The 17,245-nt window shown below is 40.2% G+C and overlaps 2 protein-coding genes across 2 annotated transcripts in view; both read right to left on the bottom strand.

Annotated features, from left to right (window-relative positions):
- gabbr2 (gamma-aminobutyric acid (GABA) B receptor, 2) overlaps positions 1-17,245 on the bottom strand; it is a 973,371-nt gene that overhangs the window by 232,018 nt on the left and 724,108 nt on the right. The gene's annotated exons all lie outside the window — the stretch shown is intronic.
- LOC132395649 (general transcription factor II-I repeat domain-containing protein 2-like) lies at positions 1,826-3,168 on the bottom strand. Its single transcript, XM_059972543.1, has 2 exons — positions 2,150-3,168; positions 1,826-2,064 (listed from the first exon to the last, which is right to left on the bottom strand). The coding sequence occupies exon 1, from the start codon at positions 2,754-2,756 to the stop codon at positions 2,154-2,156; it is 603 nt and encodes a 200-aa protein (XP_059828526.1). The 5' UTR covers positions 2,757-3,168; the 3' UTR covers positions 1,826-2,064; positions 2,150-2,153.

The following is a 17,245-nucleotide window of genomic DNA, read 5'->3' as shown; positions in this document are numbered from 1 at the left end:
CAGGCCTCTGAACAGTAGCTCGGTTGTGGAGTACAAATTACAATGGGAGATAAAAAAGCCTGTGAAAAGGTTAATGTTTTGATATTCATGGGGATTTCAATATGTAGGTAGATTGGGAAAATCTGGTTGGTGCTGGATACCAAGAGAGGTAATTTGTAGAATGCCTACAAAATCGCCTTTTAACTTGTGGTTGAGCCCACTAGAGAAAATGCAATGCTGGATTGGGTGTCATGTTATGAACTGGGTTTGATTGAGGAGATTGAGGTCAAAGTGTCAAAATACACTTTATTATGGAAGTTTGTGTAAATTATATAATCTTGAGATTCGTCTGCTTACAGGCAGCTATGAAACAAAAGCAGAAGACCATGGAACCCTTAGGAGACAGTGATTATAATATGTTAGAATTCACTCTGCAGCTTGAAGGGGAGAAGCTAAAGTCAGATGTATCAGTATTACAGTGGAGTAAGAGGAATTACGGAGGCATGAGAGAGGAGCTGGCTAAAGTTAATTGGAAGGGGACCCCAGCAGGCATGATGACAGAACGTCAATAGCACAACTTTCTGTGAGCAATTCAAAAGGCACAAGGTAGAGAAGACTCAAAGAAGAAGAAACATTCTGAAGAGAGGATGACGCAAAAATTAGTGAAATATTATTACATTGGGAAGCTTTTTAAAATCAGTAGACAGCAACTAAAATGTCATGAGAGAAAAGATGAAATATGAAGGTAAGCTAGCCAATAATATAAAAGCTTTCTTCCCCAGATAAGTACAGAGTGAAAGAGAGGCGTGAGTGGATGTCATATTGCTGGAAAATGATATTGGAGAGATAGTAGTGGAGGACAAAGAAATAGCAAACAAACTTAGTAAGTATTTTGATCAATCTTCACAATGAACAACACGAGCAGTATGCCAGAAATTCAAGAGCATCAGGGTCAGAAGTGAGTGCAGTTGCTATTAGTAAGGATAACGTGCTTGGGAAGCTGAATGGTCTGGAGGTAGAAAAGTCACCTACACCAGATAGACTACACTCAAGGTTCTGAAAGAGGTGGCTGAAGAGCTTTTGGAGGCACTAATAATGATCTTACAAGGATCACTAGATCTTGGAATGGTTCCTGCTGACAGGAACATTGCAATATCATTTCACTCTTTAATAAGGGAGAGATTCAGAAGAAAGGAAATTATAGATGAGTTGACTTGATGTCTGTGACTGGGGTGATGTTGAAGTCGATTATTAAGGATGATAGACTACTGAGGTACTTGGAGGCTCATGATAAAATAGGCCAAAGTCAGCATTGTTTATATTGGAATTCTTTGAGGAAATAACTGCGAGAATAGGCAAAGAACAGTCAGTGTATGTTGTTTACTTGGAATTTCAAAAGGTCTTTGACAAGGTGCCATACATGAGGTTGCATAACAACGCAAGGGCCCATGGTATTACAGGAAAGGTAGGCAATTGGTTGAATGCCAGAAGGCAAAGAGTGGGAATAAAAGGAACCTTTTCTGGTTGGCTGGCAGTGACCATTTGTGTTCTGCGGGGGTCTGTGATTATTTTTCACATTTTACTGTATGTTAATGATTTGGATAAGAGAACTGATGGCTTTGTGTCCAGGTTTACAAAGGTAGATGGAGGGGCAGATAGTGTTGAGGAAGCAGAGTCTGCAGAAGGGCCTAGACAGGTTAGGCCAGGGGTCAGCAACCTTTACCACTGAAAGAGCCACTTGGACCCGTTTCCCACAGAAAAGAAAACACTGGGAGCCGCAAAACCCGTTTGACATTTAAAATGAAATAACACTGCATACAACGTTTTTTTTTGCCTTTATGCTATGTATAAACAAACTATAATGTGTTGCATTTATGAAATTGATGAACTCCTGCAGAGAAAACGAAATTACATTTCTGCATGCAACAAAAACATTTTGAACTCCGAAAAAAAGACGTTGGGTTGAAAGTTACTTTTAAGTAAAATATTCAATGTCTATTTGAGTCCTTCTTGTATTTATGAAAAACGCCGAACTTAAATTTTCCGCCAGCAGCAAACCAAAAATAACGTCAGCCAGCTGTCATCCTGAAAAATGAAAGGACTATTTCACTGAACTATGAAAAAATATGAATATAAGTAAAATAATAGGCAATTAAAATATTTATCATACTTGGTTAATGGGATTTCTGCTCCTGGACCTCAGCGCACAGCGTCTGCACATCAGGGCTGTATGATGTCACCTTCATCTTTACACAGGATCGCAAGCTGTCATCTGTGAGGTTTTCAATATCACTCCATTTGTGTTTCTGAGCAAGAACGGCCTTCTGACGGGCAACATCTTCAAGGTCTGCTGTCAAGCGTCTAAACTTGGACACCCATATGTCTTTGTCGGCTATGTCGGCCAGTTCCATCTCAAGATCAGGTTGACTCACACCTGCCAATGCAGTCGTATTCAGTAGGGAAGGATCGATGCTTAAGGGAGTGACCGGGAAGGATAATGTGTTTTTTTCCTCTCTGAACTCACAGAAGCGTTTCCCAAACGATGTTTGCATTGCGATGATTGCAGAATGTAAATACTCCGAAATTATCATGTCGTGACCTTGTTTGAACTCTCTCAAATTGGGGAAGTGAGACAAAGTGCCTTTCTGTAAATCTCTGGCAAGCACTGTCAACTTGCGCTCGAATGCCAAAACATCCTCCAACATGTGCAGGGCTGTACGTCCTTTCCCCTGAAGAGCTGTGTTCAGCGTGTTCAGGTGCGCTGTCATGTCTACCATGAAGTGTAGCTTTTCCAGCCACTCTGGCTGTTCCAGCTCAGGAAAGGTGAGCCCTTTGCTGCCCAGGAAAGTTTTCACTTCTTCCAGACACGCGACAAAGCGTTTCAGCACCTTCCGTCTGGACAGCCAGCGATAAAAACACGTTGTAGCAGTGTCAGTAAACTGCAGTCAAAGATAGCTTTATTCGAACTAAACAGCCTTGCTTTTAAGCCTTCCTCAACCCAGCCCCCATGGACGCAGATGCTGCAAAAGACGCGTACTCACAAACCCCTGTAGGCTATCTCCCTTAGCCGGAATGCCGGCTAATTGTGAGCCGTTTCGGATGTGGCAGGAAATGTACAAGATCACCATAATTACATTTCAAAAGCTAACAAACTAACATAAAATACATTTTAATTAAATACTGACCAATTATTTCCCAAAGCCACAGGGAGCCGCAGCACAGAGGTGAAAGAGCCACAAATGGCTCGGGAGCCGCAGGTTGCCGACCCCCGGGTTAGGCGAATGAGCAAAGAAGTGGCAGATAGAATTCTACTGTACAGAGTTGTATAGCCACGCACTTTGGTAGAAGGAATAAAGGTACAGACTACTTTCTAAATGCGGAGGAAATTCCAAAATCAGAGTTGCAAAGGGACTTGGGACTCCTCGTGCAGGATTTCCTAAAGGTTGACTTATAGGTTGAGTCAGTGGTAAACAGTGCAGGTTGTCTGTGAAGTTCTTTGCCTCAGGCAGCTGTTTAGGAATATTTAAGGCAGAGGTTTGATAGACTCCTAATTGGTCAGGGTATGAAGGGACACGGGGAGAAAGCAGGAGATTGGGTCTGAGAGGAAAACTGGATCAGCCATGATGAAATGGCGGAGCAGACTAGATAGGCCAAATGGCCTAATTCTGTTCCTATATCTTATGGTCCTATGGTAAAGAAGGCAACTGCAATGTTAGCATTCATTTTGAGAACTGAATATAAAAGCAAGGATGTAATGATGAGGCATAATGCAGCAAGGTATGGCTGCCAATTCCCACTGCTTGAGTGGTGGGTCCACCCCCAACACCAACTACCAAGGAGGAGGTACTTTCAGCTAAGAAGTATTTTAGCCATAGTTGAATTTATTTTTATTGATTCACATTTAAATTTAGTAGAATAGTTCTCAACACACCTTTAACACTCAGAGGATTTCTCATTTATAAAAAGATTTCCAAATGACAAAAGAATTACAAACTACAGAAGATTTCCAAATACAGGTACAATTCCCATGAACTGAAAGATCATAAACAAGTAGTCTGTCATAGAAACTGAAGGGTGAGGAACGAATTCGAGTTCTTCTTTCTGTCGCCCTCTATTCTATCATTCTCATGGTCATTCTTACCAAACCCCAATGCATTCTAATATTTATATTATTCTCCTACTAGATGACGTCATTTGCATGTGATGTTTTCCAGATGTTTTCCTTTTCTGGGACAAAGTAATTCACACAGATGGCCTAAAAGCTTCTGGTGAAGAGATCTCAACAGAGACATCTGATACAGATATCCCAACTTGTAACCATGTTTGATGTGCTAAGTGACATAACCCTATTGTCTTATGTTTGGCTAATGCAGACAAGTTGTTTCATGGTCTTTTCACATCACAGACCACATCTCAGTGCTCCCCTCACCCCCTACTGCTGCGGATTGGTAGTTTCTATTCTGTAACATTGCTGTTTGCAAAGTTGTGCTTTTAACCGAACTGATTACTTCTTGCATTAAAGAAAAAGCATGCTATTTGACAAAAATTAGTATGAAGCTAGAGGATTAGGATGCTTTTAAAAACCAATATAATGCAACTAAAAAGCAATTAGTATCGAGAAGATGAAGTATGAAGACAAGCTAGCCAGTAATATAAAAGAGGATAGCAAAATCTTTTTCAGATGTATGAAGAGTAAAAGAGACGTAAGAGTGGACATGAGACCATGGAAAATGACACTGAAGAGGTAGCAAAAGGGGCATGGAAATGGCACAATGACGGTCTGTATTTTGTGTGAGTCTTTACTGCGGAACACACCAGCAGCATGCCAGAAATTCAAGAGTGTCGGGTACAGGAGTGTAGTCGCTTTTTTTAAGAAGGCTTGGTAGGGTGGAAAATTCTGAAGGTAAATATGTCACCTGGACCAGACAGAGTACACCTCAGGCCTCTGAAAGAGGTGGCTGAAGAGACTGTGGAGGCATTAATCTTTCAAGAATCCCCCAATCCTTGAATGGTTCCAGAGAATGGGAAAATCACAAATATTACACATGAGACTGCTAAACAGGATCAGAGCCCCCCCCCCCCCCACCGTATTATAGGGAAGATAATACAGTGGATGGGAGAGGAAGCAGGAAGTCTCCAGAAGGAATGGACAAATTAGGAGAATGGGCAGATGAAATACAGGTAGGGAAGTGAATATACTAAGGCATGGCAAATTCATAAATAGGATGTGCAAAGGATCTTAAGAGTCCTAGTACAGGATTTACTAAAGATTAAATTGCAGATTGAATCATTTGTAAGGGGTGGTAAATGCAATGTTAGCATTCTTCTCCACAGGAATAGAATATAGAACTTTGGAGAATCTTTCCTTCAGTGAAAGAATCTAAGAACAAAGCGACCAGCCTCACAATAGGAGGATGTCACTTTAGAGGTGAGGAAATTTCTTTAGTTAATGGTGGTGATCTGTGGAATTCATTTCCACAGAAGGCTGTGGAGGCCAAGTCATTGGGTATATATGTAACCAGGTGACTGTCGCATCTTATTCAGTATCGTTAAAAGTGTACTTAGGCATTCATCTGGGTAATGCTGGAATAGTTGTCTGTGCCTTTAAGTGGAGATGGTAACGTTATTACGCATGCGCGGGATAGTGAGGAGACCATTTTGTTTTCTGCTGCTGAAGCTGGTAGGGCATTGGAATCAAGCTCCCCCAGAGGTACTGGGCTGGGTAAGGAAAGATGAGCATTGATTTACAATATCCAGGTGAATTTGTTTATGCTTGTTGGCGACTCGAGAATATCGGTAATTTGACATGTTTTACATGTGGATGCTTTAGATTTTCATGAGTAAAGAGCTTGATGCTGGATAGCATGGCATGCAAAGTTCCTCACCAGCCAACTAGGTCAGTCTTCCTGTAATTTAACTACCAGGCAATATCTTGTAAAAGTTGTGCCAAAGTGTACCTTTTGTCTACCTTTATTGTATCATGACTGATTGTGCATGTAACCGTGTATGTTTACATGAACCGTTTATGTTTTACATAAACCGTGAATGTTTAGTCTCCATTCGGGGGTTCAGCACCTGGGAACTAAAGAGTAGTAGACATGTTAGATGAGATGTATTTGCTTACATTTTTCGCTACTATATATAAGGTCCAGGGTTGGGGGGATACTAATGTTGTTTGTATCGTGTTCCTTCAGGGTTGCCACTACCGTATTAGTACTGTATTAGTTTTGTGCGTTTTTCTTTGTATTTTTATACTACATAGGCAGTTGGTCAAGACACAAGTGTGTGGATCAAAGGTTGACTGGAGATTGTAACGGCAGGTCTTGATTGTAAAGTCATTCGTTTTGTTTTCAGACCCTCTTCTGGCACATAAACATCTAAAACAGATGAATTTTAGGAATTAAAACCCGAAAAAGTAGTTGTTGTCCTGAGTGTGTACTTTTCTCTGGGCTGCAACATATATAAAATGGAAATTGATGAGTTCTTGATTAGAAAGGGTGTCAAAAGTTACGGAGAGAAGGCAGGAGAAGGGGTTGAGAGGGAAAATAAACCAACTATGAATGAATTGCAGAGAAAACTCAATGGCCTGAATGGCCTAATTATGTTCCTATGTCTAATGGTCTAAGGGAGTTAGACCTGTAGTCTCAAAAAGAGTTCATGGTGATTACAGATGCAGAAGGTTACAGAAGATATGGTAATATGAATCAAAGATCCCTGCAACAACAGGCATATTTTAAATTCTGCTTTACACCAGTTTTGACTCACGAAAGTGCTAAATTGAAATAGGCTTCCATTACAGATATTATCTCCAGAAACCAAGTAAATGCCTTGCTCAGGAATTTATAAAGAATTTGCTTTTAAAAACTTAGTTGGAAATATCAATATATTAATAGACAGATGTATACTGCAAGCTTGGCTCTTTTCTCCTAATTTTTCGTTCATTGAACAAAAACTCTAACATGCCACAAAGACAGTGCCTAAATAAAATTAATGAGTCTACAAATAGAAAAGTCACCAAGTCTAATTAGCTTATAATAACTCACATATTCCTCTTCATCTTCAACTACTCTAACATATGGTATTTCATCTTCCGGTCCAGTGGCCCAATTCTTACTTCTGAAGAATTGTGCAGTTCCTAGACTTTGACAACAATCTTTGTTCAGTTATTTGAAGTTAATTATTTCACAAAATTATTTAAGTATAAATCACGTCAGTCAACTATTAAGAACAAAAAATTCTCTAACACCCTCAGGATATCTCAACTGCTTCACAGTTAACAAAATACTCCTGAAGTGTAGCAATGGTTGTAAAGTTAGAAATGATCCATCGTCATCCATCTCTTTTGAACTTCTTTCTCCAAACAGTCAGATTTACTTAGTTAGTCTCCAGCCACTCTGCCCCTACTTCTCGGAAAAAAGAAACTCATCTGTTTGCTTCCACTACATTTAAGGTCAGAAACTGTTATAAAGAATCTCTTTTCTAACTGAAAGCAGACTTTGAAGGCTAAATGTTCATTCTAAAGACTGATCATTACCTAAAGATAGAAGATTGAACACTGCAGCATAGGAACAGGCCATTTGGCCCACGATACCTGTACAGACCATGATGCCAATTTAATCCGCACATCAGACTGTGCATCAGAATCAGAATCACTTTATTGCTAGCGTGTGAAACATACTAGAATTGATTGTGGTTGGTGTTGAGCATAAAACATCAGGATGAGAGCAGAAGGTGAGGGGGTATTTAGTGCCATCTGTTTGCATTTGACTGGTCTCCTTCTCTCGCTCATACTTGCTGCTCTCGGAGTAAGGTGCCTGCATTTGATGGGTCCCTCTCTCCCTTTCGCTTGATGCTGCCAGGGGATGGTTTCCGAGTCTTGAGATCTGGGCAAGGTTTAATTGACGTGGTTTGTGGTTTGGACACTGGAGCTCATGTTATGTGTTTCTTTCTGGTTACTTTTAAAAAATACTACTACCTTGCGCAATTTTGATTGGGACAGACTGGCTCTGCAGCTTGCAGTCAATGAACGACACAGCGATAGATTGAAATGAACTGAACTAAACAGACCATTCCTCGACCGCTTCAATGACTTTGTGGTTTGATGTTTAATATTCTGCATTTTTTCACTTTTTTTGCTGTTTGCGCAATTTGTTCTTTTCTTGCGCATTACGTGTTTGAGGCTTTCTTCGAACGGGTTCCATGGTGTTTCTTTGTTTCATAGCTGTCTGTGGGTAGACAAATATTAAGATTGTATACTGCATACATACTATGATAATAATTGTACTTTGAACAAACTACAAGACTTTGGTTTATGACTTTGGGCAGAAAAGTGGATCTTCATGATATCTTCAATGAAACATCTAGGATTCATAATAGGTGAGCAAAGTCGCCGCCCAGATTTCAAAAACATCACTGCTATTTTGAAGATGCCTCCACCATCAGATGTCAACATTTTATGATCAGTCGTTATTCAGCATTTCTCCCAGTAATGCTCAGGCTGCGGCAACCACTGAATGCCCTGCTCAACAGGGCTGCCGCGTGGAAATGGTCCAAACAATGCCAAAAAGCTTTTGATCAGGTGAAAATTCTCTTGACTCATTTCAACCTAGAGTTGCCAATTGTCTAGACAGATGCTTCTAACTACAGGTTGGAGTGGTTATATCCAGTATCTTCCCTGACGGTTCTAAAAAAGGCTGTCATGCATGCAACCAGATCACTGACCGCAGCAGTAAGGATCTATGGACAAATCATGAAGGAGGCCTTGAGAATTATCTTTGCTGTGATGAAATTCTACAAGATGCTTTATGACAGATTCTTTCCTTTCCTTACTGATCATAAACCACTGTGGTCCATCTTTGGGTCTAAGAAACCATCTTCAAAGGTGGGCAACAAAGTTATTAGCCTATGATTTTGAAATCAAATGCACAACAATCCAGAAACTTAGTCAGGCAAATGCCCCCTCCAGACTTGCAAACCAACAGGTTAGTGAAAGACACAGTGGTGGCTTGATTTCAATTGATTGTGAAATCCACTGGGTTGCTTCAAATGCTGCTGAAGTTCTTCCAGGTATGGTCGATGAGATCAGAGCAGTAACGACTGCAGATCTCTTTTTCAGTGTATCTCCAGATGTCTCCTTGATGAATGGCCAGTCAAGGTTGAGAAAGATGTTGTACCCTTCTGTCAATGCTGTGCATCGCTCTCAACTCTGGACTCCTGCCTAATGTTTGGAGAAAGAATAGTAATATCACAAATACTTTGACCAAAAATACTGAAATTTCCACTAAGGTCGCCTGGGCATCAATTGAATGAATGCCCTGGTGAGATACTTTGTGTACTGGCTGGGAATAGATGAAAACATCACATCTATATGCAAGCAGGGTACTCAGTGCTCTACAGCTGCAAAGAATCCAAGTAGAGCTGATCCATAACAATGGCCTCAGGCCTCCAAAACTTGGAGTAGATTGCTATTGACTTTGCTGGCCTAGCCAATAGGAGTACCTACCTTGTCCTGCTTGATGACTGGTCTAAATAGCCAGAAGAATTACCCAAGTTAATAATGACATGGGCTATCATTCAGCAGCTGCTGCAGATCTTCAGTTGTTATGGAATTCCATGTAACCTTGTTTCTGATTATGACACTTAATTCAGTTCACAGCAGTTTCCTTCATTCTGCCAGAACAGCGGAATTGTCCACATCTGCTCACCTCCCATATCATCCACAGAGAGGTTTGTGGATACCTTCGCATGGTCGCTTTTGAAATCAAGATGGGAGGGAGCATTGTCTCATCGAAAGGAGCGTTCGATATGCTGACATATTGAATTATACCGCATCCAGAAACTGAGAGGAAGTCTCCAGCTGAAGTGTTTTTGGGAAGAAAACTGCACAGTTCTGGATGCAAAGCTGCATCCAACATCTGAGACAGGAGATGGTCAGGTGCACAAGGACGTTGGTCAACAGGTAAATCTTTCAAGCCTGGAGCAGCAGTGTGGGCCAGACAGTATCATAATGGGTAAGACCCCTGCATACCCAGTCAGATTGACAAATGAATGAAGTGCTCTGTGAAGTTATAGATGGACATCGCTGGCTTTGCCACATCAACCAGTTGTGGCCATCTGCTCACGAAGGCTCAATAAGTTTGCTGGGCAGACTTTCAAACAGAGCTGGACCTTCATTTCCTCCAGGAAAGGTTCTATTTACCTCAATCGAAGCAACCACCAGTGCCAACAGAACAGCAAGCAACATCACAACAAGAAAGTGACAGCCTGCGACCACCACGAAGGACTAATCATCAATGTAAGCCAATGGTTCTATTCCAAATCCACCTTCACCTTAAATACTACAGGCAATAATCTTCGAGACGGAGGTGTTACGGCAAGCTAAAACAATCAGCACCTAGTGGTCAGCTGAAACCAATCCCTGGCTGACTTTCACTGATTGATTGGGACAATTTCTGATAATTCCATTTGTTCTGGGCTGAACCACTTAAGTAGTTCTACTGTGGAGTGTGAGTTTGTGACTTGTGTAGCTCTACTGAATAAAGGGTTATTTCAAATTCCAGCTTGTCTACTATTTGGCTTTGGGTCTCACCAGCAGTTAACCAGCATCCTATGCATGTGTGTTGCTGCTTTCAGAGTACTATGGAGTTCCCTAGATTCTTCTCATGATCCCTCGATTCACTGTTCCTTTTCTTATTTTTGACATCTCAAAGTTCATCCTTTGTCCAAATTAAACATTATCTGCCCATATGTGCCACTGGTTTGTCTCCTACAATATCCTTCGTCAACACCCCCCCTCAATATCCACAACACATCTAATTTGTTGTGTCTTCTGTTACTGACCAATCAGCCCACCCAGCTTTTCATCTAGAGCATTTATATATCACCAACATAGCACTGACCCTTGAGGAGTGCCGCTGGACACAGACCTAGAGTAAAATAACACCACTAACTTCTGTCTTCTATTGGCAACTAATTTTTCAATCTAATCTATCAAGTCACAATGGATTCCACATGGCCGAATCTTCGGGATCAGCATACCAGGATGGATCCTGTTGAATGCCTACACCAAAGTCCACGCATTCAACATCTACTGTCCTAATCTTGTCAAGTATTTTCATTATCTCCTGAAAGAAAACGGTCAAGGTTGGTCTTAGATCTCTGTGGAACATACTAATATTCTATGGCATGGCATAAAGAAAGAAATGGTGTTGGGTCTCTTAAAGCAGGTTATTAGTCAAGACTATGAGTTCAAGAGCCAGGATGTTAAGTTGCAACCTTATAAAACTCCAGTTAGGTTGCATCAGGTGCATTAGATTCAGTCCTCGTCACCTTATGGACTTTAAACAATGTGCAGCAGTAGTTTGCCAGAATGCTGTCTAGTTTAGATGTTATATGCTTTAAGGAGAGATTGGACAAACGTGGGTTGTCTTTTCTGGGGTGGCTGAGGCCGAGGAAAGAAGATATGATAAAAATTTATAAGATTATGGGAGGCGTAGATAGCTGGTACCATTTTCCCAGGCTGGAAATGTCAGATACTAGAGGACATGCATTTAAGGTGAGAAGGGAGTATGTTCAAAGGGCATTTATATTTTGTATAATTATATTTTTACTCAGAGGGAGTGGTGGGTGCCTAGAATACACTGTCAGGCGTGTTAATTGAGGCTAATTTAATATGGGTGTTTCAGAGACTCTTGAAATGTCATATGACTATGCAGAATATGGAAGAATATTGACATTGTGTAGGTTAGCCAGAAGGGATTAATTCAGTTACTAGTTTAATTTCTCTGGCAGAACTTTGTGGGCCAAAGGGTCTGTTCCTGTGCTTTACTGTTCTATATATGCTTGTAAAGAATGATCTCCTGCCTAGTTTTATGACAAATGTGGCCAGACTAGTCACTGATGTGCAAAATTGTAACCAAGCTGCAAGGATTTTAGATAATTAAGTAATTTAGTTGACAGCACAATCTAGTTGTGTCTAAAGAAATCAAAATGTTAACTTTATAATAAAAGTGTATTTAAAACCTTTCTGAAATATCTAATCACAATGACAACAGCAAAGCAGGTAAATATTTATTCCAAACAATCATGCATGTTATATCCACAGCTGATGTGAAATTATTTTATTTTCTGTTGAACTGAGTATTTTAAAATTGCTGAACAAAATTGCTGCTTCACTTGCTTTCAAGTTTCTTTTAAAATAAGGCATTGAAGGGAAACCAAACTGAAATAGAAAGTTTGTGCATATGTCTTCTGCAATGTTATTGAGAGTCGATTAGAAGAAAGTATTAAATGATTGCTCTGTTTGTTACCCTTTCCTCGAAGGACAGGTAACCCTTCACTTCATGCATTCCCAACTAAGGTTAGGAGTTTAAAAATGCAGCAAATGTCAAACATGTTTCTATTAACAAACATTCTGAAGTTCAGATCTCAGCAAAAGCACTGCACCAAGCAGAGTGAAAAGTGTGTTGCAGCTGTGGTAGCACTCTGAGTCAGAAAGTTATGTATTCAGTCCTTGTCCAGAGATCGGAGCTCAAAATGTTGGGCAAAACTAGTTCAGCACTCATCTCATTTTGGATGAAATGCTAAACCCAGGGCTTCATCCTGTCAGATGTGTAGAAAAGATTCTATTTCATTTTGAATTTGAGCAGAATTACTATCCTTTGTATCCCAACCAACACTTCTCTTTCTCTCAACATTAATGACAGAATACCTGGTAATTATCACCTCTGTGTATTTGCGAAACTGCCTCAACTTGTGAGCTCTGTTTCGTGTAATACAGCAAAGATCCCATGCCAAAATTATTTTGTAATCTACAAATTGCTTTTGGATGTAAATGCAAAACTTTATTTCTTTTCTCTGCATACTGCATTTTAGCTTACTTGCCCTTAGACAAGTTATCAACCTATCAAAGTGGGTTCTATTGGATGAAGATGATCTATTGCTGCCATTGAGTTGACATGAACTTTGCACACTGCAAAAAATGTTATGAGACTTGTTCAGTGCTGATGAGTTAAAAAATTTCCCAATATTGAAACCTAGAATACCTTTGATAGAACATCTTCATTCCAATTTCAAGGTGAAATCGTTGCAAAAATTCTAACTATTTTAATGATGGATTTGGGCATAAGATTAGATATTTTGGGCAGGATTGTGTTGTTTGCCTGGTGCAAATATGGAAGTCCCTAATTCATTGGCCCTCTATACCCTCAGGTCAGTGTTGTGGTCTGCATGCAAACAGGTTCCAGTAGGGGAAGGGGAGTATGTAGTACAGACATGCCATCATGGAATGGTCCAACAGACTCCAGCAGCTGTAAATTGTCTAGAGTGAGTCTGGTCTTCTATTATTATGCAGGGTCTACTGACAAATGTGACTCTCCGGCAAAGTTAGGCATGGAATTGCATTGCATGTATGTAAATCCTGGGCTGCATCTGGTCAGAATGTAGGTCGATTTGCAAATGGAACCATTGACCCTTATTGATTAGGTGTATAGATTCGCATTTTATATGTATGGTTATACAATTTGATCAATACATGAACATTAATTCCAGATCTTTGAGCAGAGATGGTGTGGAATTACCTTTCAAAATTAACTAGGAATGATTATAATTTTACAAGGATCTTCAATCTAATGGATGTGAAAAATTCTTAATTAGTTTATTGTCATTTAATTCCTATAATTCTCCACCTAATCAAGCAGATTATTGATCACCAAATGTACATAATTGGAAAACTGAATGTTAGAGGCCAATGTCTTATATTCTGTCTGGGTCACCTCCAAGTTGATAGCATGAACATTGATTCCTCTAACTTCCGAGAGGTTCTCTCTTCTTCCTTCTCACCTGCCCATCGCCTCTCTCTGGTGTCCTTCCTCCTTCCCTCTTTTCCCATGTCCTCTCTTATCAGATTTCTTCTTCTTCAGCCCTTTACCTCTACCACCTCTCTCCACCTTGCTTCTTACTTCATCAACACCCCTACCCCTCAGCTATCGGCTTGCATTCCTTCCCCAACCCACCTTCTTATTCAGGCTTCTGTCTCCTTCCTTTTCAGTCCTGAGTAAGGGTCTCAGCCTAAAATGTCGACTGTTTATTCTCCTGCATGGATGCTGCCTGACTTGATGAGTTCCTCCAGCATTTTGTGTGTTGCTCAAAACTTCCAACATCTGCAGAATCCCTCGTGTTGATGATGTTCTGAAGATCTCTTCAGAAAGAATGTGAAGATATCGATTTATGGAAGTGTCTTTTCAAATAATACATTTCAAGGGCAATTTTTAGGAACAGCATTCAAAAGGTTCAATACGGTGTCCATCCAATATAGGAGTGCATTTAAGTTTAGTTACACATCACCATCATAAATTATCAATGATTTTTCAGTAGAAAGCAGCCTGGTTATATGAACCAACGTAAAGAATGCCATGTGTACACTACCAGTAATGAATCAGACACTGAATCTGATGCAGGGTTGAATGTAAAGACAGTGTGCTTGAAACATATTCAGTTGAGCATTAAGTAATATATAACTTGTGAAAATCAAGCATAATAATAAAATCCTGCAGATAGAAAGGCAAGAGTGAGAATATCACTGATCCCTAGTGGTTCAATTTTAGATCAAAGTGACTGTTCTTGCACATATTTTATCTACTCTTTATTTAATCTCACATATTCAAAGACTTGAAAGAATGCTGAGAAAAGCTAAGTGTTAGGGCATGTAAAAGATTATCGTAATCCTGCCAAACAACTAAAGGATAAAAGGATGTCAAATTAAGAACAAGGCTCGCCATCAAAATCAATCAAATCAAAAGGATCTCAAATGAAGTCGAAAGAATGGAACAGGCCTTCGTTGAGAGAAAAATACTAGCCAAGAAAATACTAGAACATGAAGCATTACAACCACAGTAATAGACCGCTGGTTCGATACCCACATGGTCTTAGAGTAGGTTAAAAGGTGCTGACCTTTTAACCTACTCTAAGGTCAATCTAGTCCTTTCCTGATACATAGCCCTCCATTTTATTCAATTGCCAATCTAAGAATTTTTTGAATGTCCCTAATGTCTCCACCTCTACTTTGACTTGTATTCTGTCTGGGTCACCTCCAACCTGATAGCATGAATATTGATTTCTCTAACTTCCGAGTACTATTCAACTTTATCATCTATCTATCATTGCAGTATGTTAAGAGCAAATGAGCAAATAGAGAGAGAATAGGCCCCTTAAGGTTCAGTATGGTCACCTTTGTATGAAGTCATGAGAGGTGGAATAAATTCTTGAATGAATACATCTCTGTACTTAGGTTATGGAAGCTAAGGAATTCAGTGAAATGAACAGCCATGTCTTGAAATGTTGTGATATTACTAAAGATGAGGTATTGACAGTCTTGAGGTGCTTATAGGTGAATAGATCCCTGAAGCCTGACCAAATGCTTCTTTGGACATTGTGTAGAAATTGCAGAGATCTTGGCAGATATTTTACTATCTTCCTTTGCCAAGGGTGAGATGCTGACAATGGAAGGATGGCTAAAATTGTGCCTTAATTCAGAAGGGCTCTATGAACAAGCTTGAAAGATCAAACTAGTGAGCTTGACATTAACAGTAGGTAAAGTTAGGGGATTCTGAAAATGGGATTGATCTGCATGCTGAAAAGCTAAGACTGATCAGAAATAGTAAGCATTGTATGTGGGAAGTTGTGTCTCTTAAATAAGTTTCTTTAAAAGGTAACCAAGTGGATTACCAACAGCAAGGTGTAATTATTTCTACACAAAGTTGGTGAGGGTATGGAGCTAAAGGAAGTAGTAGAGACAAACACATTGACAATGTTTTAAATACAGTTGCACAATTTTATTGATTGGAAATGTTTTGAATGATATTGGTTAAATGCAGTCAAATGAAACGAGCTCAGGAAGGCACTTTGACCAGCACGGTCAAGTGGGAGTTTAAGACATATTTCAATGTCGTGTAACTCTATGACTATCTCATATAATCCATAATTAACGTTTGGACACTAACAATATTTGCGATTTCACAGTTTAAGCTGAACCTGCCTTTACTCAGCATGAGTATATACATCCAGAAATCATGAGTGGGAACTTGGTGATTATAGTTGACAGCAAATGCAGTAAGGCCCATTTCATTTGTGAAATTAACTGAAATCCAGTGATCCAGCAAAGACCAGAAATTAAACTTGGAACTTTTTAGGTCTATTTAACTCAGCAGTTTGCCAGATAAAAATCACTGAAAATTTTGTCTGAATATCTTTAAATAATCAGACCTGTGATGTGAGCCTGGGGAACAATGTGGAAAGAAGTGGGGAAGAGGGCAAGATGTGACTAGAGGTGGGATCAATGTTGTAGTTAGATCAGAGGCTGGTGGAATGAAAGGCAAGGACAGAATACGAGCCATGTTTCAGGGAGGATGAGGAGGATACTTCAGAAGCCCAAGAGCAGAATATCTCATCCTGAGGACAAGTGCAACAAAGACAGATAAAACAAAGAGGGATGGCAGTTTCATAGGAGGTAATGCAGGAGGAGATGTGGGAGTTGGGGGATTTTTAGAAGATGTCAGCAGGATCTCTCTCTCCCATGATGATCCAGAAAAGGAAGAGATGTGTCAGAGGTGCTCCAGGTGAATTTCTTTGAGGGCAGGGAGGAAATTGATAGAGTTCTGCGAGAGTGCAGGGAGAGGCACTGATGCAGCAAAGGAGGAGCTGCAAGGGTGTGTCAAAAAGGGGTTGGAATAGGGATGTTCCATGTGGCCAGCAAAATGACATAGTGAATGCATATTGTTATACTTTTCATCTGCAGAAAGTAGGAGAAACATATCCAGATGCTTTTGAGGGCATATACTGCCAAGTGGATGACAAAGTCCCTGGCACTGGGTCTGACTCTGTGACTCAGAAGAGAAAGGGGAAGCAGAAGCGAGCCGTGGTGATAGGGGATTCATTCAGTAAAGGAACAGAAAAGAGGTTCAATGGACAAGAATGAGATTCCTGGATGGCATGTTGCCTCTGTGGTGTCAGGCTCCAGGATATCTCAGATTGAGTCCTTAGCATTCTTAAGTGGGAGGGTGAGCAGCCAGAAGTCGTGGTCCATGTAGGTACATGGGTAAGATGAGTGATGAGATTCTGCGTAGGGAGTTCAGGGAGTTAGGTGCTAAGTTGAAGTACAGGACGTCTCAGGATTGATACCTGTGCCATGTGCTTGTGAGGTCAGAAATAGTAAGATTATATAGTGACACGTAACTAAGGGGTTGGTGTAGGAGGGAGGATGTCAGGTTTT

This window comes from Hypanus sabinus, chromosome 6 (assembly GCF_030144855.1).
Source record: "Hypanus sabinus isolate sHypSab1 chromosome 6, sHypSab1.hap1, whole genome shotgun sequence".
In the NCBI taxonomy this organism is placed as follows: Eukaryota; Metazoa; Chordata; class Chondrichthyes; order Myliobatiformes; family Dasyatidae; genus Hypanus; species Hypanus sabinus.
Note: the sequence above shows the minus strand (reverse complement) of the source record. Positions and strands in the feature narration are given on the sequence as shown.